At 46.5% G+C, this 27,209-nt stretch overlaps 2 protein-coding genes across 2 annotated transcripts; one reads left to right on the top strand and one right to left on the bottom strand.

Moving 5' to 3' along the window:
* The first annotated feature begins 3,271 nt into the window (after positions 1-3,271).
* LOC133373279 (testis-specific serine/threonine-protein kinase 1-like) lies at positions 3,272-4,330 on the top strand. Its single transcript, XM_061602806.1, has one exon. The coding sequence runs from the start codon at positions 3,272-3,274 to the stop codon at positions 4,328-4,330; it is 1,059 nt and encodes a 352-aa protein (XP_061458790.1).
* A 3,587-nt stretch (positions 4,331-7,917) lies between these two features.
* On the bottom strand, positions 7,918-25,950 carry ESS2 (ess-2 splicing factor homolog). The gene is made up of 10 exons (XM_061602805.1): positions 25,605-25,950; positions 19,369-19,537; positions 18,511-18,606; positions 17,916-18,085; positions 17,161-17,281; positions 15,269-15,402; positions 13,147-13,249; positions 12,363-12,472; positions 11,029-11,144; positions 7,918-8,564 (listed from the first exon to the last, which is right to left on the bottom strand). The coding sequence occupies exons 1-10, from the start codon at positions 25,758-25,760 to the stop codon at positions 8,291-8,293; spliced, it is 1,449 nt and encodes a 482-aa protein (XP_061458789.1). The 5' UTR covers positions 25,761-25,950; the 3' UTR covers positions 7,918-8,290.
* Positions 25,951-27,209: the final 1,259 nt, after the last annotated feature.

The following is a 27,209-nucleotide window of genomic DNA, read 5'->3' as shown; positions in this document are numbered from 1 at the left end:
GAAGGTCCCAGGTTCAATCCCTGACATCTCCAGGTTGGGCTGAGAGACTCCCGCCTGAAACCCTGGAAAGCTGTTGGCAGTCAGTGTAGACAATACAGAGCCAGATGGACCCAATGGTGTGATTTGGTTAAGGGCCGCCTCCCATGTTCCCCGCCCCGTAGTCTCAAGGCTGCTCAAACTTCCCAGTGGTTGCGCACATGCACATTATTTATTTGAGGAAGGGCCATCTCTCACCAATAGAGCATCTGCTTTGCGTGCAGAAGGTCCCAGGTTCAATCCCTGTAATCTCCAGGTAGGGCTGGGAGAGAATCCCTGGAGAGCCACCACCAGTCAGTGTAGATGAGCTAGATGGACCAACGGTCTGCGGAAGGAGACGGTACTCTCATTGCCTACCTGAATTTCTGGACTGGTGGATTCACACAACTGTTCGGCCAGATCAGGCCACGGGTTGATGTTATCTCATGCGCTCATCCAAATGCTTCGCCACAGAAACGAAGGAGGCGAGTCGGACGTCAAGGCTTCAGACAGGCTCGCTCATGAACTGCGAACCGAGTTTACAGAAGGCGTCATTACAAACGATGGCGGGATTGCTGTCTTGCAATAAAGGGTAAAAAGGGCGCACTAAAGAGCCAAGGTCAGCCCCTGATATCTCCAGTTAGAAAGATCAGATAAGCACAGGGGTGGTGAACCTTTTTGTAGCCAGAGGGCCACATTCCCTTCAGGGCGATCTTCTGGGGGCCATATGTCTTTGGTGGGTGGGACCAGAAGCAAAGCTGGACACAACACCCAATGTGAAGGTTCCCCTTTCCATGCACACGTCCTTCTCTGTCTTCCAGCAAGGCAGGCAAGAAGCGTGATCAGAGTTTGAGGAGACATTCTAGCCAGGCGAAAACACTCAAGGGGGGTGCAAAGCAGGGCTGCTGAGGAGTGTGGCTCAGGAGGGGGTGCAGCCTGGAAAGAGTCCTAAGGGCTAATTAAAGAGGCCCGAAGACTGTGTTTAGTCCCTGGACCTGAGGCTCCCCATCCCTAGGACAACAGGTGACAACAGAAAAGATCTCAGGAGCCTGCTAGTTAATTTTAATATATAGAACAGCAGGGGTGTAGTGGTCCAGGGTTTTGGGGGGGTCTCAGACCCTTTACATTTTGGGGAGCAGGGTCCCAGCAGGGTCCTTATGTCTTCAGCATCCTATGAGACAATGGAATGGGAGTGTGTTAGCCACTGAGAAGAGTCTTCTAACATGCTTCCTTGTTCTTTCCTGCTGACGGTAGCCACTCAGAGCGAAAGGAGGTGAATCAGTCATTGGGAAGACTCTTCTCAGCAGCTAACACTCTCCCCTTTCATGCCAATTGGCTCCTAGGGATATCTGTTGTTGTGGGAGAAGGTATTAACAAGGATCTCATTCTCAACCCAGCAGCAAAAGTGGGGGGGGGCATGGCTGTGACTAACATGAAGGGACCCTGCACGTCTGAATTTACCACCATGCTACTGTATAACAGTCATCTTAATATGTCCATTGATTTTGGTTACCTCAAAACATGGAATTTGATTTCACTCTTCTATGTGTCAAATTTAATGAGATACAGAATTCCGAAAATGACGTTGTATGTGCCCTCTGCATCTCCAATGCATTATGGGAATCTTTTGAGAAGCTGACTTAGCAAGGACAACTTACCTCATCCATTAACAGGGCGTTTCACGTTGAACCATTGTATTGGCTACGTGGGTGGCCACCTACAGGGAAATTATCATTCAAACGCCAATGAAGTTTTCTGTACTTAGCGTGGATGTATTCCATAGATTCCCCTTGGGACTGTTCACTTTCACCAGCAATTCAAACACATGCTTGAGAAACGAATCCAATGTCTGAGCACCGGTAGAGGAATTTTGAGGGGTTGCTTGCCGGTATCATGAAGAAAACATCAAACGCTGCTGTACCTATAAACCAATCTGCAAAACCCAAGAGTTTCCCTTCCATGCAAGAGTTTCCCTTCTTCCTTCTTCCTGTAAGGCAAGAGCAGAGATTGGTTGGTGATTTTAAAAAAAAGTAATGCCTCATCTCAAAAGATAATTTCTCTTGATTATTCCTACTAGCTACTAGTTACCATATACAGTAATATCTCAGTTAATGAATCCTCCAGGAAATTTTAAGGAAGGCTTTTCTGAAGGTGAAACTGACCAGTTTTGCTATGCTGTGGATGTTTCAAGCCTGTGCCCCTGCTTTAAGGTGAAACTGACAGGTCTGTGTCTTTGCTTTGCTATGGATAATCTTTCAAGCCTATGCCTGTGCTTTAAGGTGAAACTGGCGCAGCCTGTGTCTTTGCTTTGCTATGGATAACAGCCTATGCCTGTGCTTTAAGGTGAAACTGGCGCAGCCTGTGTCTTTGCTTTGCTATGGATAACAGCCTATGCCTGTGCTTTAAGGTGAAACTGGCCAGCCTGTGTCTTTGCTTTGCTATGGATAACAGCCTATGCCTTTGCTTTAAGGTGAAACTGGCCAGTCTGTGTCTTTGCTTTGCTATGGATAACAGCCTATGCCTTTGCTTTAAGGTGAAACTGGCCAGCCTGTGTCTTTGCTTTGCTATGGATAACAGCCTATGCCTTTGCTTTAAGGTGAAACTGGCCAGCCTGTGTCTTTGCTTTGCTATGGATAACAGCCTATGCCTTTGCTTTAAGGTGAAACTGACCAGCCTGTGTCTTTGCTTTGCTATGGATAAACTTTCAAGCCTGTGGCTTTGTTTTGCTAGGGAGAAACTGACAGGCCCGTATGTTTGCTTTGCATTAAAGAGATCTCTGGCTTTCTCCCAGGGCTGGGGAGGGAAGGATCCAGTATGATTCAGAGGAGGAGGGGAGGGGAAAGGACTGGGAGTGGGTGGGTGCTGGGTAGGCACCCCTGAAAGCCCTTACTGAAGCTAGCCCCACTATCTATGAGTGGGTGTAGGAACCTATCCATGTTCTTTCCATGTTATTCCTACCTCTGGTACCAAGTTTCTGTTAAAGAAGTAATGTCCAGGAACTCATCTGCTTTGTTAACTGAGGTGTTGCTGTACAAGAGATGAACAAGGCACATTAATTCACTAACTACTCCTCTTACCTCCGCTTTGTGACATCACATGGAGACATCACCCATTAAACAATGCTCAGAGTTCCATGTCATCCAGCTTCCAAGAACCAGGCAATCCCCTGATGACCCAGCATGGAATACACACTAAGTGGCTGGAAGCATATGTCAACCATGTGACCGAACTTATCTTTACTGCTGCCTATAGCATCATGGACGATGCCGCCGTCCTTAAAAAAAGAGGCTATGCCATGGGGGCAAATTTAGGAGAAGGGTCTTACGCAAAGGTGAAATCTGCCTTCTCTGAACGATTGAGATTTGATGTTGCGGTAAAAATCATAGACCGAAGAAAAGCTCCTCCAGATTTCCTGGAGAGGTTTCTTCCAAGAGAAATAGACATCTTAGCCAAAGTGAATCACCGATCCATCATCAAAACCTATGAAATCTTTGAAACGTCAGATGGCAAGGTTTACATTGTGATGGAGCTGGGTGCCCAAGGGGATCTACTGGAATTCATCAAGACCAAAGGGGCGATGCCTGAAGACATCGCACGGAAGATGTTCCGTCAATTATGCGCTGCCATTAAGTACTGCCATGATGCCGACATTGTCCACCGGGACTTGAAATGTGAAAACCTGCTTCTGGATAAGGATTATCACATCAAGCTTTCGGACTTTGGCTTCTCCAAACGCTTGACTCGCGATGAAGAAGGCAAAATTGTCCACAGCAAAACCTTCTGTGGCTCTGCAGCTTATGCCGCCCCGGAAGTGCTACAAGGCATCCCCTACGAGCCCAAGGTTTACGACATGTGGAGCCTTGGCATCATTCTGTACATCATGGTCTGTGGCTCCATGCCTTACGACGACTCAAACATTCGGAAAATGCTGCGGCTACAAAAGGAACACAGAGTGCATTTCCCCAAGTCCAAAAACCTGACGGTGGAATGCAAAGATCTGGTTTATCGCATGCTCCAGCCCGATGTTAACCGTCGGCTTCGCATCGAAGAGGTCTTGAGCCACGTCTGGATGCAGCCTCTTAGAGCCAGGGCTGTTTCGACAACTTCTGTTGCAAAAAACGGAGAGTGCTCCCGGACTGTGGGTGAGCAGAAGTCAGACCACAAAACAGAAATGGAAGCCAGCAATAAATCCGAGTCCAAATTGGTCACACCAGCCCGCCTGGAAGCAGTAGAAGAAGTAGAGGAACAGTTTGAGAAGGAACAGCAAGACAACATGGAAGAGATGCTGGCCCAGTTTCAGGACACAGACATCTAACACCCCCGGGAACCAGCGGATGGATGCTCATCAACTCTGGGAGTAGACAATAGGTACCCCGAACATCCAGTCAAATGGACAAGGTGGTTTTGGTGGTGGTGGTGGGGAACATAAGAGATTAATGGAGGAAGCGATTAGAAAAAGAGACTAAAATGAAAAGAAACTTCTTTATAAGCACTTTTATATATAGAAGAAAGCAATGCTATTAAATACTTTTCTACATTGATAAATATTTTACTGTAATTGTCAGCTGCCTGTGAACCCCAAAGACCCATACTTCTGAAAAGGGCAGTGTTTTCAAAGCACCTTGGAATTCCCTCAGGTGCCTTTGAAAATGATGCGCTTGCATTCTCAGAGAGCTAAGAGAACCTCAAAGCCTTTCCCAGAATCCGTTTCACCTTAGTTTGTGTACCAACAGAAGCCCTTTTTTGACTCAACCCTGGCCAAACAGAAAACAGTACAATCTATATATTTTTTTAAAGAAAAGATAGATGTCAATGGGGAACCCCACATTTTAAGAGGGGTCAGCTTTCTTAATATGACTCCTGTTGGAAAGCCTTAAACCAGTCAGAGGCCTCTCTATTCCCATCTCTAAACTGGGATAATCATTGCTTGCTAAGCTGCCCCAGTTTGATTTGCTTGTTTCAGGTGTGGAGAATTTTTGGTCCTCCAGATGTCGTTGAACTACAGCTCCCATCATCCTTGGCCATTGGCTATGCTTGTCCGGGCTGATGGGAGTTGTAGTTCAGCAACATCTGGAGGGCAAATGGTTCTGCAACCCTGGGTTATTTTGATGTAGGAAATTTGGGGCTTACTGTGTTACAGTTTCAGCTCCCCAATCCAAGCTAATTAAGGTGTCCCTGTCCCAAAGGATGTTGTACAGCAGGGGCAAGCAATCTGTGCTGTTGGACTACCTCATCCCTATGTCCTTGCTGGCTGGGGCCGACGGGAGTTGGAGCCCAACAACATCTGGAAGCCCACATGTTCCCAATCCCTGCTCTAAAGCTTTGTGATGGAGAGGAATTCAATCCAGTAAGGTTGCTCTGGTCCACAGCAGCCAGATGAAGAGATGCCCCAACAGAGCCTTACATGGAATGGAAAAAGAAAGCCATGGAGACTTGCCAGTTAGAGTCAGAGCCACTCCACATCACACAGTTTTATCTCATGTTTTGGAATGGTGATGGGATTGCATTTTTGCCTTTTCAAACAAGATGCACTCACATGGCAGAACCTCCAGCCATTTCCCATCGCTGTTTCTTAGAAAACATTTGCTGCTGGACTGGCAAATTTGCCAAGGTTGCTTAGTTGCATCTGTCATTTTTCCAAGTGCAGAGACAACTTAGGTTTGGGGGTTTTTTTTACTGACCCCCAGTAATAGCCAGGAAGGTTGATTTGGCAATGCTTTGCCTATTCAAACTTACCATCCTTGCCCCACTGAGGTCTACATGAAGAAACAAATGCAAAAAGTATGTACAGTAGTAATGCAGGAACAGTATCTCAACGAATCCTGACCTGCTCAGATCTTTTGCATTGCCCACAGCCATTTTTCCCAGGTATTTCTCCACTGAGAATAAGCCCATCAACTAGGGCTTGGGAACCTGTGGTCCTCCAGACATAGCTGGATCACAACTCCCATTAGCTTCAACCAGCGCTGCCAACAGCCTGGGATGATGGGAGTCTAACAACCTCTGGAGGGCCACAGGTTCCCACATCTCTGCCATAGACTTCTTGGTTTAAAGTAGGTGTGGGGAACCTTTGGCCCTCCAGATGTTGCTGAACTACAACATGCTTGCTCAGGCTGATAGAGTTAGAGTTGAATTCCAACAGAAGGAGGAAGTCGAATCTCCGGTAAAAGGGGTCGAGGTCCACTCAGCCTTCCATCCATCCGTGGTCGGTAAAATGAGTACCCGGCATATGCTGGGGGGTAAAGAAAGGCCAGGGAAGGAACTGGCAATCCCACCCCATACATACGGTCTACCTAGTAAACGTCACAAGACGTCACCCTAAGAGTCGGAAACGACTCGCACTACAAGTGCGGGGACACCTTTACCTTTAGTTCCCCTGATGGACCTCCCAAATGTGTCATTTGCTAGGTTGGCCATTAAGAATCATCATGCTTTAAGGAGACCAGGCCTGGAAATGTTATAAACATTCTCAGTTCTCCCCTCTTCCTATACTGCCTACAAAAACAAAGCCGATTTAAGTGACAGATCAGAGATACCTTTGCCTTACTGTCTTTATTCTGTTTATCATGACAATACATGATGTGTAACTAATCCTTTTGCCTGTTTTTATTTTACAAGAATCAAAGCTAGGATGAAGGCAAAATTGAGTGCTGCTATCCTGAGTTAATAACCCATGCTTTATAAGATCATGGGGTCACATTATACCTTTGGATATAGGCAAGTGATATGCACGTGCGGTGAATTCTAAACACCACCTATCTCAGCACACCGGCAATCATGAACACATTGTTATCTTATTGGCTCACAGCAGGTGTGGGGAACCTTTGACCCTCTGATGTTGCTCAGTTACAACTCCCATCATACCAGGCCATTGGCCATGCTTGCTGGGGTGGATTTGTAGTTTGGCAACATCTGGTCATAAACCAAGAAAGTCACGGCTGTTTTGGTTTTGCAATATTTTTTAGTAAAGCCAACCCTGCTCAGTTTCCAGGATATCACACCTGAGCCGTTGTATAAATCTATGGTGCAGCCACATTTGGAATACTGTGTACAGTTCTGGTCGCCTCATCTCAAAAAGGATATTATAGAGTTGGAAAAGGTTCAGAAGAGGGCAACCAGAAGGATCAAGGGGATGGAGCGACTCCCTTACAAGGAAAGGTTGCAGCATTTAGGGCTTTTTAGTTTAGAGAAAAGGCAGGTCAAAGGATACATGATAGAAGTGTATAAAATTATGCATGGGATTCAGAAAGTGGATAGAGAAAAGTTTTTCTCCCTCTCTCATAATACTAGAACTTGTGGACATTCAAAGAAGCTGAATGTTGGAAAATTCAGGACAGACAAAAGGAAGTACTTCCTTACTCAGCGCATAGTTAAACTATGGAATTTGCTCCCACAAGATGCAGTAATGGCCACCAGCTTGGATGGCTTTAAAAGAAGATTAGACAAATTCATGGAGGACAGGGCTATCAATGGCTACTAGCCGTGATGGCTGTGCTCTGCCACCCTAGTCAGAGGCAGCATGCTTCTGAAAACCAGTTGCCGGAAGCCTCAGGAGGGGAGAGTGTTCCTGCACTCGGGTCCTGCTTGCGGGCTTCCCCCAGGCACCTGGTTGGCCACTGTGAGAACAGGATGCTGGACTAGATGGGCCACTGGCCTGTTCCAGCAGGCTCTTCTTATGTTCTTATGAGCATCCCATAACCTAGCCAGGCTTCTCATAGGCATGCGAGGGCAAACATCTGACCTTCCCATGCAGAGATGTGCATTGCCCATGTGCCATTAATAAAATGTAACTGAGAAGCAACCTGAAAGTCATTCCATTGATGAATATAAAGCGGGAAACTAGTTCTCATTTATTCATCAGAATTTCTCCTTCAGCAATGACTAGATTAGCATACCCACCAATTCAAATGTGCGCCACGCCTTTATTGAAAGGCTTTCGGTGTTCAATAAATAAAAAAACACTCCTGTACAGAGAGAATGAGGGACACCCAAACACAACCAGCAGTCCCCTTTGTAGAACCATCCCAAATACATTACAAGGGCTCATGCCGCATATGCTATTTTGTCCTTGGGTCCCAGGCTCAACTGGCACGGAAGATTACAGCAGGACATTTTTTGCTCAGCAAAAAGGCTTATTCCACTCTTGCTGCCTGCTAAGTGCTGGAGCAATGCGGGATTACAGGGTAGAAACAATCCTAAAATCCAGGCAGCCCTCCTTGTCAATACTGCACATATTTCACCATCAACGGCCTGTAGGCAAAAGAGAGAACAGTCTTCAGAAAAAATCCGACGCTTTGCGTCTTTTAGGGAGCTGCAGCAGATTGTCCGTGATCGAGGTAGGGTCCTGGGCCACTGGTGTCCTGGAGGTTGGGGTGACGGTGGGTGTATTCACCCCCCCTGCCGGAGTCTTGTAGCCAGGTGTGCCCAGGTGTGCAGGGGATGGGGTGTAGCTGGCTCGGAGGGCTTTGTCTGTGAATTTGCTGGCAGTCCTGTTTACTAAGCGCTGCATGGCTGGAGACATCGCTGGGTTTAGTCCTTTCGGGGTAAGGCTAGAAAAGACAGGCATTTTTAAAAAAGAATTTCAGATGAGAGACGACGGCATTGGTTTGCTAGAGGCGCGAGACTAGATAGGAGCCCATCTGCACTATATAATATACAAAGCGCTGTCATGGCAGTCCCCAAAGAATCCTGGGGGGAAACGTAGCTGGTTAAGGTGCTGAAAGTTGTTAGGAGATGCCTACCACAGAGCTCTAATTCCTCAAATTCCCTGGGAAGGGGGATTGATTGTTAAACTGCTCAGAAAATTGTGCCTCTGGGAGGGGAATAGGGGTCTCCTAACAACTCCTGGCATACTTCACAAACTAGTCCCCAGGATTCTCTGGGGGAAGCCATGACTGCTTAAAGTGGTACAACAGCACTAAATATGGATAGTGCAGATGGGGCCTAACTTGAAGGGCCATTTCTAGGGCTGAAGGTCTCGGTAACAGCCTAAACACAGAGGTCAGGTTTGGCTCAGAACCACAGTGTCCCTACACAGGATGGAAGGTGAGACCTGAACGTTCATGATTCACCCAGTTTCCGTTATCCTTCCACCTAAAAAAGGATGGAAATGAATGCAGGAATATAGCATATGTACCAGGACAGGTGTACAAGCGAATCAAACTTCATTTTATTGATAATTATTATATTTCACTTCTGCAAATCCTAATGGGAGACTGTTTTACTGGCTAGGAGCGGAGTAGAAATTTTAGAACTAATAAATCACTTCCTATCCTCACAGTCTGAAGACCAAAGCCCAAGTCTCACTGTACGTAATTTCTAGTCATATCTATGCTACATGTGCATAGAGGTAATTGTGTCCAATCTCTTGTTCTATGAAAGCTCTACAGTGCAGGATGCAGGTACAACATCTGGCCCTATATCTCCAAGTAAGGAGCAGAGCTAGGAGATGTCAGCAAATTCACCTGCTCACCCTTCCCTAACAGTCCTACTGACCGTAAGACCTAAGAGTCCTGGCAGAATTGGGAGAATTGTGGCTCACTGAATGACTTTCAGCCCACAGATCTTGGAGTGAGATCCCGATTCTTTCCTCTGAAGTTGGGTCATCCAACATCATGGTGACACCAGGTGGCTGGATTAACTGCTCATACTCTCTTATGCTTATCTTCATATTTAGCCGAAATATGCTTCCCTGCAATTTCCACCCACTGGTTCTATCTAGTCATTGCTGTTGTTATTAATTAAATTTATATTCTGCCCTTCCTCCCAGCAGGAGCCCAGAGTAGCAAACAAAAACACTAAAAGCACTCTAAACCATTTTAAAAAAAAGACTTTAAAAACATTAAAACATCTTTAAAAACATCTCTTTCAAAAAGCTTTAAAACCATCCTTAGGAAGCAATTCCAACACAGACGCAGACTGGGATAAGGTCTCTACTTAACAGATTTGTTGAAAGAGGAAGGTTTTCAGGAGGCACCAAAAAGCTAACAGAGTTATTTAAGGGGAGGGAATTCCAAAGTCTCAGTGCCTCAAGACTAAAGGCCCACTTCCTATGTTGGCAGAACGGACCTCCAGATAAGACGGTATCTGCAGGAGGCCCTCAACTGCAGAGCTCAATGATCGACTGGGAATATAAGGGGTAAGACGATCTTTCAGGTATCTTGGTCCCAAGCTGCATAGGTCCGAAAACCAGAACCTTGAACCCAGTAGGTAATGGGCAGCCAGGGCAATTTTTTCAGCAGCAGGGTAACATGTTGGTGATACCCTGCCCCAGTGAGCAGTTGTGCCACTGCAATTTTCACCAGCTGCAGCTTCCGGTCCAACCACAAGGGCAGCCCCACATACGAATGCATTACAAAAATCCAGCTTCGAGTCATGTCCCCTGGAACAACAGAGAACAAGTCTCCCCCAGGATACGTGATGAAAGCGTGGCTTGAAATAGAAAAAAAAAACAGACTATTGCTGAGCCTGCTGCACTGGAGCTGCATCTGCAATTATGAATCATAGTTCAGTGGGAAGAGCAAATGCTTTATGTGCAGAAGGTCCCAGTTTGATCTCCAGCATCCTTCGAGCTCAGGGAGCGGGGCTGAGAAAGTCCTCTGCTTAAAAGCCAGGGTGTGGCCACCAGTTTAAGAGCAGATGCTACTGGACTAGACAGCCCAATGGTCTGACTCAATGTAAGGATGCTTCATATGCTTATGTGCCTGTTCGGTGCAAAAAAACCCTAGCATTCTGAGCACAGAACATGTACCCCTGATTACACCCTTTACCTTCAAGACGTAGCCTGGTTCGCTCCTAAAGGTGCAGGAAGTTCATCTCCTTCCACAGCCAGCCAGAAGAAGAGAGAAACAGCACCAAGACATCCAATGTCTATTGCCCAAACCCAGGGCAGCCGCCCCAGCTCTCCAAAAATGGCAAAAGTCTTCCCGTTCTCCCACACTGTGTTTTTCCTCCCTCTAGCGCGCTGCAATTTAATTCCAGGGGAAAAGCCCCCTGAAGTTAGAGATGGCTCACCTGGCGAGGTTCTCCGTGACTCTTCTTAAAGCTTCCTGCTTCTTGGCACGGTTTTTAGCGGCCGCCTCGTTGGCCATCTTCAGCCCGAGCCTCTCCCTGCGGCCAGGCTCCAGGATCTGGGGAAAAGCAGCCAAGGCGGTTACCAGTGCCACATCTGCCCAGCCACAGTTGCACTTCTCCCTGACGCTTTTGCCAGGAACACAATTAAACCAGAGGAGGGGCAGCTATGGAACATGCTGGATTCCAAACCTCATCCCGGCATTAGGCACTACCAGGACAACACTGAAGCTCTACAACAAGGGTGGGCAACCTCAGGCCTGGGGGCCGAATGCAGCCCACTCTGTCTTGCCCTCGGAACTCTCCCCAGGCTGCACCCCTGGGGGCCCTTTTCACACCCTGAGAGTTTTTGCCCGAGTGGAATGTGTCCTTGAACTCTGATAATGTCTCTTGTCTGGATGGAGGATGGAGAAAGGGTTGTGTAGAAACTAGCCTTCTATACAAAAGTACAATTTATGTCTATTGTTGCTCCCCGCCCACTTTTGCCTCTGGCCCACCCATGACTGCCATGTGGCCCTTGGAAGGCTGTCCAGAAGGGAATGCAGCCCTTGGGATAAAAAAAGGTTCCCTGCCCCTGCTCTGATGGGAGTTCGGCTCCAGCAACATCTGGGGGGCACCACATTGGCTAGAGTGTCACTCTGTGAGGGGAATAGGGGTCTCCTAACAACGCTCAGCACTCTGTAACAAAACTGCAGTTTTCAAGATTCTCTGGGGGAAGCCAAGCCTGCTAAAATGGTATGATACTGCTTTAAATGTATAGCGCACACGGGGCCTTTGACTGTTTGACGACACACTTTTCCTCTCCGCCTTTGTCCCACTTATCGCAGCAAAGACAGAAGAGCTCTAAGCCTTTGGGGCCCAAATGGCTCCGCAATGGATGATGGGACTGAAAAGGCGGCAAAAAGATTCCCTATTTACATCATACAAAAAAGAGTCCCATGGTTAGAACAGAGCTAACTGCCTGCATGAAGTGATAGCTGCAGGTAACAGGCACACTTTGTTCCCTGTGCCGCCCCCCTCCCCCCAGCGACCAGCACACCTGGGGTGCAGAGAGACAGCAATTCACGTCTGGGCTTTGATCCACCCCAGAGTGGGCTAACACAGCAAGCGTTTCAGATTCTAGGGCAGCAACTTGCCAAACATGGCGTGCTATTTAAACCTATTTTTGCCCAGTCAAAAGCTAGAGAGTTACAACCACACTTGTGCACATCTGGATTCTGTAGAGTTTACACGACACACGATGTTGAGAGTCCCAGTTTCATGCTTCGAGTAAATACCTTGAAGGCCGGGCCAGGGGTCCTGTCCACATACGGTGTGTCTGAGCCTTCTAACCGCAAAGGGGTGCTTTCTATCTCACCCCATGTCATGAGAGGGGAGTCGTTCACACCTAGGAAGGTAGTTTCACAAGTTAGTCTGACAGGATGGACAAACAGCAGGCTCTTTGCTTAAGTTTCGCCAGTCAGTGCTTGAACTGTGGTTGTGGTGCGAAGGGAGGGAGGCCCTAAATGAAATCCATGAATCCTACTTCCCTGCCCTCAAAATGTGAGCCAAATCACAGCTCCCCACGTAGCCTTCTGAAAAAAGTAGGTAAGCAGGTCAGTAACAAAGATTTAAGGAGTTAGGCACCCTCTGCCCCCACGCCAGTAATTCTAGTAAGGCTGCAGTGTCCCAGGTGCTTAAGGCCCCAAAAACGCTTATGGCAAAGCCTCTTCAACACTCATTACATCATCAGTTCAGTTGTGTGGTTGAATGTGTGCGATTTCTCTCGACTATGTCCTCAGTATTACTACAGCATGACTTGAATCACTAGGTAAATATTTACTCCATAAGTCATCCCTCTGCTTCATTCTGTTGGGAGCCATAGCTATGTTTTCTTTCCCTAGACCTGAAGAATTAACTCCTATATCTGTAAATGTAATTTCCCAATGAAGAATTTTTCTCACCTTGTTTGCGCACTAGGGGCTAAGCATTTAGCCACATTTGCTAACAAAAGATCATTTCTGCCTTGTTGCTAGTTTACAAAACAATGCTCAGTGTTTTTTGCTTGTTTTTTCCTCTTACCAGGAGCAGGGGAAGGCGTGGCCACGAATCCGTATCCGTTAACCTTTGGAGATTCCTGGGGGATAAGTTCCTTCCCATCAGGGCCTACTTTACCCTGCTTGTACTAGATTTCAGAAAGAGAAAATGGCATTTAGTAACCATCACTTACACAGCACTTTAAAAGGTTATTATTTATTTACTTCATTTGTTGGTAGCCTCGTACCCAATGGTCTCTAGGCAACTTACAGCAGTTAGCATTTTATAACCACTTTTTAAAAACTTTTTAAATATTTATACCTCCCTATCTGAAGGGGCTTGCACTTTTAAAAGCCCACTGTTAAAAACAATGAAAATCAATAGAGGCAGCAGAGGGGTTGGACTCGATGGCCTTCTAGACCACTTCCAACTCTACAATTCTACATAATCCACTCCAATCAGAGAAGAGCTGCTGCAGAAATATAGATCACCCACGAAAACCCTGGAAGAATTAAAAAAATAACCTGCCATCTAATAAGTTGGTGCTTCATGAATCTTAGGGACCGCACAGGGGGCACCAAATGTTAGTGATAGAGATTTGCATGCAGAAGGTTTCAAGTTCCGTTTCCAACATCTCCCATTTACAAGGATCAGGTAGAACAAGGGTGGCAAACAGACGTTGCTGGACTACATCTCCTGTCCAATGGTGGGGCTGGCTGGAGCTAGTGGAGTTCATGAATATCTGAAGGGCCAAAGGTTCCCCAGCCCTGAAGTAGAAAGTGGTGAGAACGGCCTCTCTGCCTGAGACTCTGAAGAGCTGCTGCCAGTCAGAGAAGGCAATACCAGGCTAGATGGACAAACCGTCTGTCCTGTCCTATGTTTCCATGGGTTTCAGTGAGGGGGCATTAGCTCATTAGTAGAACATAGACTTTGCAAACGGGCGGCCCGAGGTTCAGTCCCCAGCATCTCCAGGTAGAAAGATCAGTAAGTAAGTGATGAGACACTCTTCTCTGCCAGACACCATGAAGAGCTGCTACAATCAGAGCAGACAATCATGGGCTAGAAAGACCATTGGTCTGACCTGACAGAAGACAGCTTCCTAGAGTTGTACCTGCCTGATGATATTTTGGCATACAGTGTGCAACAACTGGAAGCCCCCTCTCCATCATCACAACTCACTTATCTCCAAAACCAGGAAGCTGAAACCAGATCTTAGAGATTGGGAGGATTCATATGACAGGAAGTGGTCCTTCTATTTTTTATTTTTTTTACTGTTCCCTGTACCTCTCAGAGGCAGACCATTATTAATCCCCGCTAGAGAGATGTGGAACTTGCAACTCAGTGAGTTCAGAACTGAGCAGAGAATGTCTAGAAGTAAATGGGCTTTCACTCAACTTGCTTAAATTGCTCTAAGGCAGACCACACATCAAGTTTTTTAAAAAAAATCTGCTGGGGTGGGTGGGGTTTGTTTTGGTCTAGTTCGTAAACTGAAACGTCTGTTTGATTGTTTTATGTTTGGCCAAACACCTAATTGGAAGTGTTCATTGGCCATATTTGCATGTCATGCTAAAATCACGATTTAGCGCTGCCCCTCTCCTGCCGCTGGATGGCTGAGAGAACAGTCTGACCTTGCTATAAACTAGCTTATTTTGTCACCCAGACGAGGGGCTGTGGTTTAAGAGTAATTCAGTGTTAAGTTGGCTTGTTTGAAACTGAGCACGATCCCCAGTCTGGATGACATGGAAAGGCATGATTAAAAGAGGGGAGAAGTAAAAGTTTCCGAAGTTGTCCTCCCAGCTGCAGAAGGAGGGGGGCATTTGCATCAGGGGCTCGCTGCGGCTCCCTCCTGCTCATTCACCATGGTTTGGTGCAAATGCAGTCACTAACAACGAAGCGGAGTGAAATCTTCTGCAGCAGACTCTCTCCACTGGAACTGACCGCACAGGCTTCTCTTTCCTATATATGTTGCGTTTAATTGACAGAATAATTTTTAAGAGGCTTTGCTTTCAAGCTAGTACGGTTTGATTTTCTTCTCTCACGCCCGCGTGCATCGGGAGAAAATGTACAGCTTCTTTTTATCAGTTTGTAAGCTTGGGGAATCTGGGAGCACCCCCCTATTTTAAAACCAATAAAAAGGATGTGGAAAAAGTTAACTCGACTCTCCAACCTGAGCATTGAGGGCTGCCGCTTGCTGGAGCTGGGATTTGCTCAAGGCTTGGCTGAATGGATCCTTCAGGAAACGGGTGTTTCTGTGGACAACTTCCCGTGGCTTTTTAAACACATTCTCCTCATCGGGAACACCTGGAAAAAGCAAGATTTTGGCATGAGGCCGAGGCTGGCTATCAGACTGGTCAGCACAAGTCCTGCCATTTTCAGATTTAAAAAGGACAACATACCCCTTTATTAGCTCAGAAAACGATAAATGAACACTGAAAATGAAGAAAGGAACATACGCCTTCCCACAATTCCAGTTTCATCCTCCTTCAGTTCTTACACCATGGTGTGGACAAAGTGGATCCAAAGATTCTTCCTGTAATATTAGAACTGACTGGAACTGATTGGTAGGAGATTCAGGACCAACACAGGAAAAAGAACTTCTTCACATAGCGCATTATTAACCTATGGAATTCGCTGCCACAAGGTCTGACAAGGGCCACTGACTTAAGATGGCTTGAACAGGGGGTTAGAGAAGTGTAGAGAGCAGATCTATCTACAGCTACTATCCATGATATCTATATGGAACCTTGGGGTTAAAGGCAGCATAACCCCCCAATACAGGATCCTGGCTGAAGGCTCCACAAAAGCATCTCATTGGTCAGCGTGTGTAATAAGACACTTGACTAGGGAGAACTTCAGCCTGACGCAGCAGGCCTCTTCTTATGCTTTCACTGGCTGCATTTCACTCATAATTCAGCCAGCCTTTCTGGCTCATTGTGGTTTATCAGGTACAAGCAGTGGGCTTGTACGTGCAACCTCATCACTCCCATTTTGCTCCTCCCTTGGTGTGAGGAGGATAAAGAAACCAAGAAGCCTTGGCTTCATGTTGTGGTCCAAGCAAGGGATCAGGGTTTGCTGCTCCCTGATAAGCCGCAATCAGCAAGCCAACAACAAACCAGGGCTTCAGGTTTGGTAGCAATCGTGGCTTGCTAGACAAAGTTGCCGGAGATGGAAAGAGGAAGCGACTACTGAAAAGTCTGCACAATAAATAAAATATTAGATGTAAGGCTCTCCCTATTGGTCCTCATTTTATAGAAATCAGGGAGGAATGTGCCATAACTCATAAGAATGGAAGCAGAGCCTTGCTGGATCAGGCCAATGGCCCATGAAGCCTAGCATCCTGTTCTCACAGAGGCCAACCAGATACCTCTGGGAAGCCTGAAAAAAAGGACCTTTCATTATGTTTTCCTCGCATTATCCATTACATTGTTCAGTTTTTACACAAAAAAGGAGCATCCCCAAGCAAAGACAAGAAAGGTCAGAAATTTACACACAGAATAGGAAGGACCTGAGACATGCCAGCTAAGACCTGATAGGGATATTCAAGTTCATTCTTTGCGCATCTGCCCTCTCTGCATTTAAAGCGGGGCCAGGGCCCCCAAGTTATTTAATCTATACCCCATGTTTCAGCCAAGAGTGGCTTCCAAAGCAGCAATAGCCAAGATGGCAGAGTGGATGATGAAGGGTAGTAGGTTAAAACGGTGTATGTTTTATTAGATTGGTTTTAATTGTGTATCTTAATTTAATTGTACCCACTCTGAAATCATCTTAAAATAAAGGGTGGGATTGCAAATGTTATAAATAAATCTCTTTCTTTGGCCACAAACATTCTTCCTGCGTCTGGGTAGGAGAAAGTATGAAAAGTAGCTGCCAAGCACAGGGTTACCCAAATGGGCGGCTAGTACCAGTTACGCACACACACAAAATTAATATTGAAAAGGTACTGCAAGATAAGATGTACAGGGCAAGAGCTCTAGGGAACCCAACCCTGTGTTCTTACAGCGATCAGTCCATTTGGATGTCTCCATTTGCTGGAGACAAATGTGACATCACCTGCCTCACCTGGTGGATAATACATGAGGGAATTCTTAGCTTTATATTCCCACGTCTCCACCCCAGCTTTCCCGTTAGCCAGGGCCTGCTGCTCTTCTGCTGACGGAAGCATCAGCTGCTCCTGGTGCCGCTGAAAGAGAATTTTAAAAGATCTTCAATGAGCAGGGGCACAAGCGGGAGTACAGAAGGTTAAATGGTGCAAAATAAATGGGCCTGCAATTTTCTTGGGGAGTACAGAATTATTTTACATTATTTTGGTGCAGAGAATGCACATCCCCAATTATGTATTAATTACATTTCTATTATTATTTACTAGTTTAGATACTGCTTAAAGCCAAAAGAGGCTTCTATCCCAACTTCCTTCAAAAGAACTTAAGACAATGTACGTGGGGTATACACCGGTTCATCTACAACAGGTGTGGGGAACTTTTGGCCCTCCAGATGTTGAACTACAACTCCCATCAGCCCCAACAAGCATGACCAATGGCCAGGGATGATGGGAGTGGTAGTTAAGCAACCTCTGTAGGGCCAGAGGCCCCCACGCCTGCTCTACAGGTTCCAGGCAGTCCCCCACCACCAGACATACTTAGCTTCAGTGAGATTGCCGCAAAAGCTTCAGGCCACCACTCCTTATAGATGGGATCACAATCTAAAACCCCTCTGGCTTAAGAGAGGGCCATGTTGGTCCCCTCTGGCCAACAAAAGGCAAGCTTTCTACATCAAGCCATTAAATTTTTTTAGAAACATGAAACTCCTTCCCCCACCTGGGCAAATTCGTCTTCTGCTTCGTAGAGCCACGAATGCCTGGCTCTCTCTTTCTCTTCGGCAACATCCATGATCTGCTCAAATGAAGCGTTATCCTCACTGGTGTGTTTTGCCAAGAAGCTGTCCAGGCTGGGCAGAGCATCTTTGCTCTCTTCTTCTTCCGGTTCACCTGCAGGAAACAGGGAGGCAAACACAGACAGACTTCTCAGTCCTGACTTCATTCTTCAAAGAGTGGACTTCCCCATGCCTTTAAACAAGGCAGTGATGAGGGTACCAGAAGCTATGACATGAGGTGACAGCAGTTGTTACTAGAGGGAAGTTTCCCCAGGACTGGCCTTCACTGAGGCACTGGGATGTAGCTGTGGGCTTGACACAATTCTGGCAACTCCTTTTTAAAAAGTGATTTTTTTTTAAATAGTAAGCCCTCGTGGTTGCGAGTTTAGATTGGAACGTGAATAAACTTGGGATCTTTCGGCATGTAAACCATGTCCTCTTCTTATCCATGAACTGTAGAGATACTGGAAAGAATCACTCCATATTCTTCTGACGCTGAACCCAAATGGCACCCACACAAACAAAATTAGAATTGCTTACCTTCCTCCGGAGTTTTCACTGGGAGCTTGGGTTTATTCAACATGGAGGAGTCACCAGGACGAACCTCAGGTGTTTCAAAAGTGGCAGGAGTAACATCTATTCAAAAGAGGGGGGGGAAGGTGATTTATAAGTTTCAGGAAATCATTGCTGGGTAGTGTAGCACTAGGCTCAGGTTCAAATCTCAGCTGGGCCATGAAGCACACTTGGGCTATGCATCCTCTAGCCAGGCAACTACAGGGTTGCTGCGATCATAGAAGGGGGAGACCAGATACGCTGCTTTAAGCGCCTGAGAAAGAAAAATAATGAAACGCAAAACAAAAAAAGTCTGCTGCCACTTCAAAAGCTAACTTCTTCCATAAGAACAAAAAACATAGGCCTGACCAGGGACCTTTTATATTAGGGCTGGAGAATCCGTGGCCTTCAGCTCCAGCCAACATGGCTAAAGGCCAGGGGTGATGGGAGTTGGGAGTCCAGCAACATCTAAAAGGCCACAGATTCCCCGGTCCTGTTCTATACACAAAGGATATGCTCTGTCACTGAGCTAACAGTCTCTCCCTCCTAAAAGTAAACCATTGGGGGGGGGGAATGTCTGCTATTGGCATAAGCTTTCCATGCCACCAAAGAGATGGAAATGTAACAAAGATGATTCCAAAATGAGAACGTTTCCAGTGGGAATTGTTCCTCCTAAGGAACAGCATTACACACAAGATTTGGCGCTGTGTATAAAAATGCTCTATCAGGCATTCTCTGAAAATCATAAAAAAAAAAACCACACTCACCAAATGGCAAAACAACATGTTCAGAATTCTACGATAAACATCAACACAAAAGAGTTCAAGTGCCCAAAGAAATTCTTACACGGTGCAGGGGTGTCCTTGGAAGATCTCCCCAAGGATGAGCCAAATTTTATGGCTATTTGTCTCATTTTCTCCAGGTCACCACTTTCTTCAGCATCTAGATAGTCCTTCTGAGCACGTAGCTTCTCAACATCAGGGAAAAAATCCCTTTGGATGATTTTCTCCAGACTCTGTAATACACCAAATTTACAATAATGTTTCTCATACAATTTTTTTTGGGAGGGGAGGAAGGGGGGGTGCAGAGAGATAAAGATTTAAAGCAGTATATAATTGTGGTTTGCATTGCAGGATCCTGATAAAATGACTTAAGTGCAGCAGCTTGTTAACCCAAGGCCTGTTAAGTCTTCAACCCATGTGCTATATGCATCGCCATGATGAAGCTTTACATCTTACAAGGTATCCAAGAAATGCCTTGTTTGTACCCAAGGAAAAAGTTTTGCCCAAATGCTTTTAGCCCAGAGGGCAACTGGCCTCCATCATTCTGTCTCCAACAGTGAAGGGAAAACATAGCCATTCCGACTACAGCCTTACAACCTCAGTCAGTCTGATCGCTCTCACAGTGCAGATGAAGAAAGGACTAGTACAGGGAGAAAGCAGCTTGATTTAGCCCACTGTTTATTTATTAATTAAATTCATTACCAGCCCTTCACCCTGAGGTCCCACGTCGGGTTACAAAAAATTTAAAATATATCCTTAAAAACAATTTAGTTGAGTTCATGTCAAGAAATCCAAGTTCAAATCCCCGTTCAGCTATGAAGGTTACACTAGGCTACTCAAATGAACTTTCTGCCTAGCCTACTTTGCAAGGTTGTTGTGAGGATAAAAGGTGGGGTAGAAAAGAAGAATGTATACAGGCTTGAGCTCCTCAGAGCAGAGCAGGGGTGGGCAGACTTCGGACTTGTCAGATCCACTTTGATTTTTTACTAGAACCCCAAGATCTACCAATCAGAGCCAGGTCCAAAAGACATGAAGGTAGAATTAAAGGAACTGTGCCTTTCAGCAAACTCCGAGCCTAGAATTTTTTCCCCCAACATTGTAACTGAATGAAGCTCACAGTCCTTTCACACAGTTAGCTTTCTTCCTTTCAGCTGTCTGACTTAGGTGGGAAAAGCCATTTTGCTGTTGCTGCTGTTAAAACAATTGGGAGTCAGAAACGCTTGCCAATCTACTGCAGATCATCTAGGGTGGTATTCAATGCTAGTCTTACTCAAAGCAGACCCACTGAAATTAACACACATAACTAACTTAGGTTCATCAATTCCAATGAGTTTACTCCGAGTAAGACTTTGATGACTCCTGATCTACCTTCTACCCTCGCCTCCCTTGCAGAAAATTAAGTTTCCTGTACTGATTTTGAAAGCTTTACCAATTTATCTGCATTTCAACATTGATGACTTAAGGCAGGGGTAGCTAATGCACTGCCATCTAGATATTGTTGGACTCCACCTTCCATCAGGCCCAGCATGTCCAACAGTCAGGGATTAAGGCAGCTGTAGTCCAGCAGCATCTAGAGGGCACCACACTGGCAACCTCTGATTTCAGGCATGTCTGTTTTTAAATTGTTTTGTAGATTTTAGGTGTGTTTTTATTTACAATGTTATTTATACACTGCTTAGAGAGCTCTCTGATTAAGCAGTTTATAAATCTTCTAAATAAACAAATGCAGGATACAAAGTCCCTATAACAAACAAATATCCAAAGGTTCAAGTTGGGGGCATTCCACTTCAAAGCCTGGCAGTCTAGCCGCTCCACACCACCACCTTTCTATTCCCCACTTCAATGTATTTCTTTATTTTCATGGTGTTAACATCCTACCCTCCTTCCAGCACCTCCCAACTCAGGGTGGCTTGCCTGGATTCTTTGCCTCACACACACACACCCAACTGTATCCCCATGCCATAATTTTGTTGCAAGAAGCCCAGGAGACTGAGCTGAGAAAAGGCGAGTCAGAGGCAACACGGAAGTATATAAACTTATGCATGGCATGGAGAAAGTGGATAGAGAGAAGGTTTTCCTTGCTCTCCCGTAACACTGGACATCCAATGAAGCTGAATGGTGGAACATTCAGGCCAGGCAAAAGAAACAACTCCTTCACACAGCACATAGTTAAACTATGGAGTATGCTCCCATAAGAGGCAGTGATGGCCACCAATTTGGATGGCTTTAATAGAAGATTAAACAAATTCATGGAGGATAAGGCTATCAACGGCTACTAGCCACGATGGCTGTGGTCTGGCACCACAGAGGCAGCATGCTTCTGAAAACCAATTTCTGGAAACTGCAGGAGGGAAGCATGCTCTTGCACTCCGGTCCTGCTTGTGGGCACCTGGTTGGCCACTGTGAAAATGCTAGACTAGATGGGCCAATAGCCTGGTCCAAAGGGCTCTTCTTATGCTCTTATGTAACGGGTGGTATATAAATGGAATAAACAACATGACAACCACCCTGCAAGGTAGGCTGTACTGAGAAATATCCAGTGGCTGGCCCAAAGACTTTCTTGTTTCTTCTTCTTCTCCTTACTCCCTCACTGTAATCTTGTTGCAAAAAAAAAAAAAAAAGCCTAGGAGGCTGAGTTAACAGGGCGGGATCTGTAAATGTAACAAATAAAATAACAACAACCCTGAGAGGTAGGGTCGGCTGAGGGGAGGAGCCACACACAGCGACGTCATCCAGCGAGTTTTGTGGCTGAGGAGGACAGCTCTGAATAGCGATGCCAGGTCTCCGGCAAACAGCCGGAGACTCCGGCCCCGCCCCTGCTTTTCTCACCTCCGGCCAGAATTGCCCCCATGTTGTTTAATCTCCGGCTATTGTGGACTCCCAGGAGCGAGGAGCCAGTCATGCAGACGCCAATTTTCCCCTTGCTTCTTCTATCTGCTTTGCCTCCTCTCTCTCTCTCTCTCTCTCTCTCCTTTGCATGCAGACGTGCACACCTCAGGGGAAGGACTCCATTTGCCTTCCCAAGCACCACCTCTCATTCTCATTCGCTGCCCCTGAGGCCCAATGAGAGCCGAACCCAGGCTTCTTCCGTGGCGTGGAGCAAATTGGAGCAAGTAGGAGGTGAGTTGGCTGGCCGGCAAATGCCCCGGCTTTGAGGGTTTTAGGGAGTTCTAGCTGCTCTAGAGCTGATGAGCAGCTGTGGCCGGGGAGCAGTGGCATTCCAAGTGCAGGCAATAAGAGGATGACACATCGGGCGCTGCCTCTTTTCCAGCTCCAGCTCACCCAGGATAGCGTCCCACCTTCCCCCCCCCCGCATTTAGAGGCATCCTCTCTCCCTGTCCTTGACTTCCCTCCCCTTTCTCCCCTCCCCCTTTGATTTCTTTGTCTGTTTATTTATTTATTTTTATTTTGCGTGAGAAACATTGGTATTTCTCTCCCTCCCCCTTCTCTATCCCCCCTTCCGCTTCTTTCCCTCACTGATCCCAGGGCTCCCTCACCTCTTCTCTTGCATGCTTGGGAGCCTTTTTCTCCCAAGCACCAGCAGCCTGTAGCAGACTCACTCTCTGCTCGGGGTGGAGATACATGGGCTGGTGAAACCAGAAATTGCTCTCCACCCTTTCTTTCTTTCTTTCTTTCTTTCTTTCTTTCTTTCTTTCTTTCTTTCTTTCTTTCTCTGTAAGTGTTCATTTACTCAGAAAAACTTGCTGCAGCCTTGTGCCCCCTTTGGGAACCTCCTATGATAGTTACTTCCAAGAAAGCATGTTCTTCCTCCAGGATGAAGACTGCAATCCTAAACACGCTTGGGTGGGAGAAAGCCCACTGAATTTTGTGAGGATTGCTTTGGAGTAACTAGGCTTGGGATGGGCTTTAGAGTCTTTTCCTCTAAAATGAATTGGGTCAACCAGAAGAAAGACTTCATCTTATTTTTCTGTTCTAAACATCTCAGGGCAGAGACCCGTCTTTTTTGCTTGCTATAAACTGCATTAATTATTATTTATAATAATCTGCAATCGCTAGGGGCATTATCAGGGGAGGTTGAGCCCTGGGTCTTTTCTGCTAGACCCAGATCTGCTACTCCCCACTTTTTAAAAACACATGTTTATTTTTATTTTGCTCATAGGGCAGCAAACTACAGTGCCAGTGAGATCCCAGGCTGCATACACACCGTACATTTAAAGTGTGTGGCTTCCCACAAAGAATTGTGGAAATGTAGTTTACCCCTCACAGCTAAAATTTCAAGCACCCTTAACAAATAACAGTTCCCAGGATTCTTTGGGGAAGGAGAAACATGCTTTAAATATATTGTGTGTACACACACTATTTTAATTTGCCCAGAAGCACTGTATACATTTATGCAGATTGTTGCCCGGAGTTTTTCAAGAACTTAGCAACAAGGGTGTAGTCGTCCAGGGTCTCGGGGAGTCTTAGATGCCTTACTTTTTTGGGAGCAGGGTCTCAGCAGAATCCCTGTGTTTCCAGCATTCTATGAGCCAATCAACATGACTGGGGAGTGTGTTAGCCACTTAGAAGAGTCTTCTAACATGCATCCTTGTCCTTTCCTGCTGATTGGAGCAAATCAGAGTAAAAGGAGGTAAGTCACTGAGCAGACTCTTCTCAGTAGCTAATAAACTCCCCTTTCATGCCTATAGGCTCCTAGGGACCTCTGTTGTGGAAGAATGCATTAGCAAGGATCTCATTCTCAACCCAACAGCAGAAGAGGGAAAGGTGGGAGGGGTGTGGCTGTGACTTTCATGAAGGGACCCTGCACTCCTGAATTTGCCACTGCACTGCTGCTAGCAACACCCTTGGCCATTATACAGCAGATGCAAGTAACAGTCTCCCAGCCCTTTTGGCTAAAGGGTGGGGTATAAATGCCTTAAATAAATAAACACAAAAAGCAGCTACTCAGAGGAAAATTCAGCAGAGGATTAAGGGTTGTTTTCACCACTGCCATCCAATATAATCATCCCCCACTTCTTACTACAAACCAATACATGTCTACTCAGAACTAAGCTCCATTGGGTTCAATGGTACTTACTCCCAGGTAAGTGTGTATTGGATTGTAACTTAGTTACAAGCTTTGAACTAACTTCAGCTATTTAATTGTTTACACATGATCAGGTGTGTAGGTGTATAAATTCCTTTAAAATGTTGTGGGTTTGGCTCTGGTAAGTTTACCACTGGCAACCTTATGTTCTTTTATTTCAATTTTTTTTAAAAAGGGGGGGGCTTTGCTTGTTTTGTTTTTTTAGGCCTTCTGGATGGCTCTGAATTGCAACTCCCCAGGACCAGAGGCATAACTGGAAGTCCTATGGTTCCCTATGCCTGGTGTATTCCTTCCATGTGTTAATTTTTATTTTTTTGTTTTGGTATTGGGGCCCTACTTGTTAGCTTCTAGAGGAAACTAAAGCAGCTCACAACAAGAAATAATGCACATCCAACTCACATTTAAAGTGCATGACTTCCCCCAAAGAATCCTTGGAAGTGTAGTTTCCCCCTCGCAGTTAGAGTTCCCGCCACCCATGACAAACTACAGCATCCATCTGTGCTCCCATCTAACATCTCTGCAACACTAAGCTCCTTTCTTCCTATAATGGCCTGGCCTGAGGGCACGTAAACCCTTCTTGCCAGAAGCAAGTAAGCTAGATTAAATGTTCCCTGAAAGTGTTGAACTATGGCTTGGCAGACCAGGGTTTGAATCCTCAGACAGCCATGAAGCTGACTGGGTGACCTTGGACCAGTCACTGCCTCTCAGCCTCAGAGGAAGGCAATAGTAAACCACCTCTGAATACCACTTACCATGAAAACCCTATTCGGGACCGACGAAGGCAGTCCATTTCCATTTTGCATCCATGCTCCCTAAGCTTGTGAGAAGGAATGACCTTGTCACTTCAGCTGGACTTGGGAACACCCTCTTTTAGGTAAGATTTCTATTTTAATTTCCAATCAGAGAATTTTTTTTTTAATTGTATGCTCCAAGCAACTGTGGTTGATACTTAATGTATCATGCTTAATGGCATAATTAGGGCCCACCCATGACATCACTAGGGCCCACCCCGTGATGTCACTAGAGCCCGCCCCATGACATCACCAGGGCCCGCCCCATGATGTCACTAGGGCCCACCCCGTGACATTACTAGGGCCCGCCCCCGTTTTCTCAGATTTTTGGATGGTTCCGACCTGGCAACCCTAGCTCTGAACCGGGTATAGTCCGCCACTCTAACCACTACACCACACCAGCTCTCTCTACTCACCCACAACAAGCCAGGTCCCCCGCCGGACCCTCCCGTGTTCGCTCACCTGGATGTAGCTGTCCTCGTCCAGGACCCTCTTACGGCTCTTGGGGGCTTCCTGGGCCGCCTCCTTCGCCACAGCCACGGCGCGTGCCTCGGCCTGGACAGGCACCAGCGCCCGGGCCGAGGCGACGGAGCCTGCCACGGGAGCCGGCTCCTCCATCTCTCCCTGGACCCAGAAATCCCCCGTCGCCCCTGGCAACGGGGAGATAGAGGCTCCTTCCTTCGCCGTACACGCAAGGCCTTGGCGAGCGACGCGACGCCACTTCCGGAAACAGCGACGCAGACGCCAGGAAGTTGATAGCTTACTCCCGCCCTTCCTTTCTCAGCGCGCCTCACGCAAAGGGCGCGCGAAAAGGCTTAGGGGATTTGTAGTCTTGAGCGTGTAGTCACGAAACAACCCCGCCCCCGGGGTCGTGTCACGCCAGCCACAACCATAGAGACGGACCAAAATAAACGTTACAAAGGACCGATAACTTCCGGGTATGTTTGGAACCCTCCATGAGACCAATGTAGTTGCATATCGATACGTGAGCGGCGAAGGAGTTCAGTTTGAACCGCCTGGTCTAGATTTTAAAAAAGATTCCTCACATCTGCAAATAATAGTGACAGTAGTGAATCAAGATTTGGTTAAAAGAAATAGGGATTTTAGGTCTTGTGTGGATCATTGCTATTTTCATGGAAATGAACCCTATTAATGTGTAGACTTTTACAGACAGTGGCGGCTGATGGCTCCATGTCAGTAGGGCAGTGGAATCCGCTCCAGGTTTTAGTCCGAACTTTCAAGGAGCTGTCCAAGGTTTCAGCAACTTGGAAGTTCTTTGAAAGTTCAGACTAAAAGCTGGAGTGGATTCCACTGCCCTACTGACATGGAGCCACTAGCCGCCACACTTTCTAGAGCTTTGTCCTTGTGTCTTCTCTCCACTGGTGTTAAGTTCCATTGTGCTCTTTGGGGTTTATTCGCCAGGTAAGCATATATATAAGATTGCAGCCTTGGGATTCTCTCCCAGATCTTTGTCACTCCCCATCGCCATTGTGTGTTGCCCATTATTAGAGAAGGAAGAATCCGTCAAACAGGAGGTAGTGGCCACCAACCTGGATGGCTTCAAAAGCGGATTAGACAAATCCATGGAGGATGTGGGTATCTTCGGCTACTAGCCATGATGCCTATGTTCTGCCTCCACAGAGGCAGTATTTTTCTGAATACCAGTTGATGGGAATTGCAGGTGGGGAAAGAGCTACCGAACTCAGATGCTGCTTGTGGGCAGTGATGGCTGGTGGTTCCATGTCAGCAGGGCAGTGGAATTCCCCTCCGGGTTTTAGTCTGAACTTTCTAGGAGCTATCCAAGGAGCTGAAACCAATTCCCAAAGTAGGTTCAGCACCGTGGGCAGCTCCTTGAAAGTTCGGATTAAAACCAGAGTGGATTCCGCTGGCATGGAGTCACCAGCCGCCGCTGTTTGTCGGCTTCCCTTTGGGACATCTGGTTGGCCATTGTGAGTACAGGATGATGGAGTAGAAGGACCTTTGGCCTGATCCAGCAGGCCCTTATGTTCTTACGTCTGCATGAAAATTCCTGAATTTCCACGCACATTTCTCATACATATGTATATG

The sequence above is a fragment of the Rhineura floridana genome, chromosome 19 (genome assembly GCF_030035675.1).
Source record: "Rhineura floridana isolate rRhiFlo1 chromosome 19, rRhiFlo1.hap2, whole genome shotgun sequence".
NCBI lineage: Eukaryota > Metazoa > Chordata > Lepidosauria > Squamata > Rhineuridae > Rhineura > Rhineura floridana.
The sequence above is the reverse complement of the archived record's forward strand: the minus strand, read 5'-3'. Positions and strand labels throughout refer to the sequence as shown.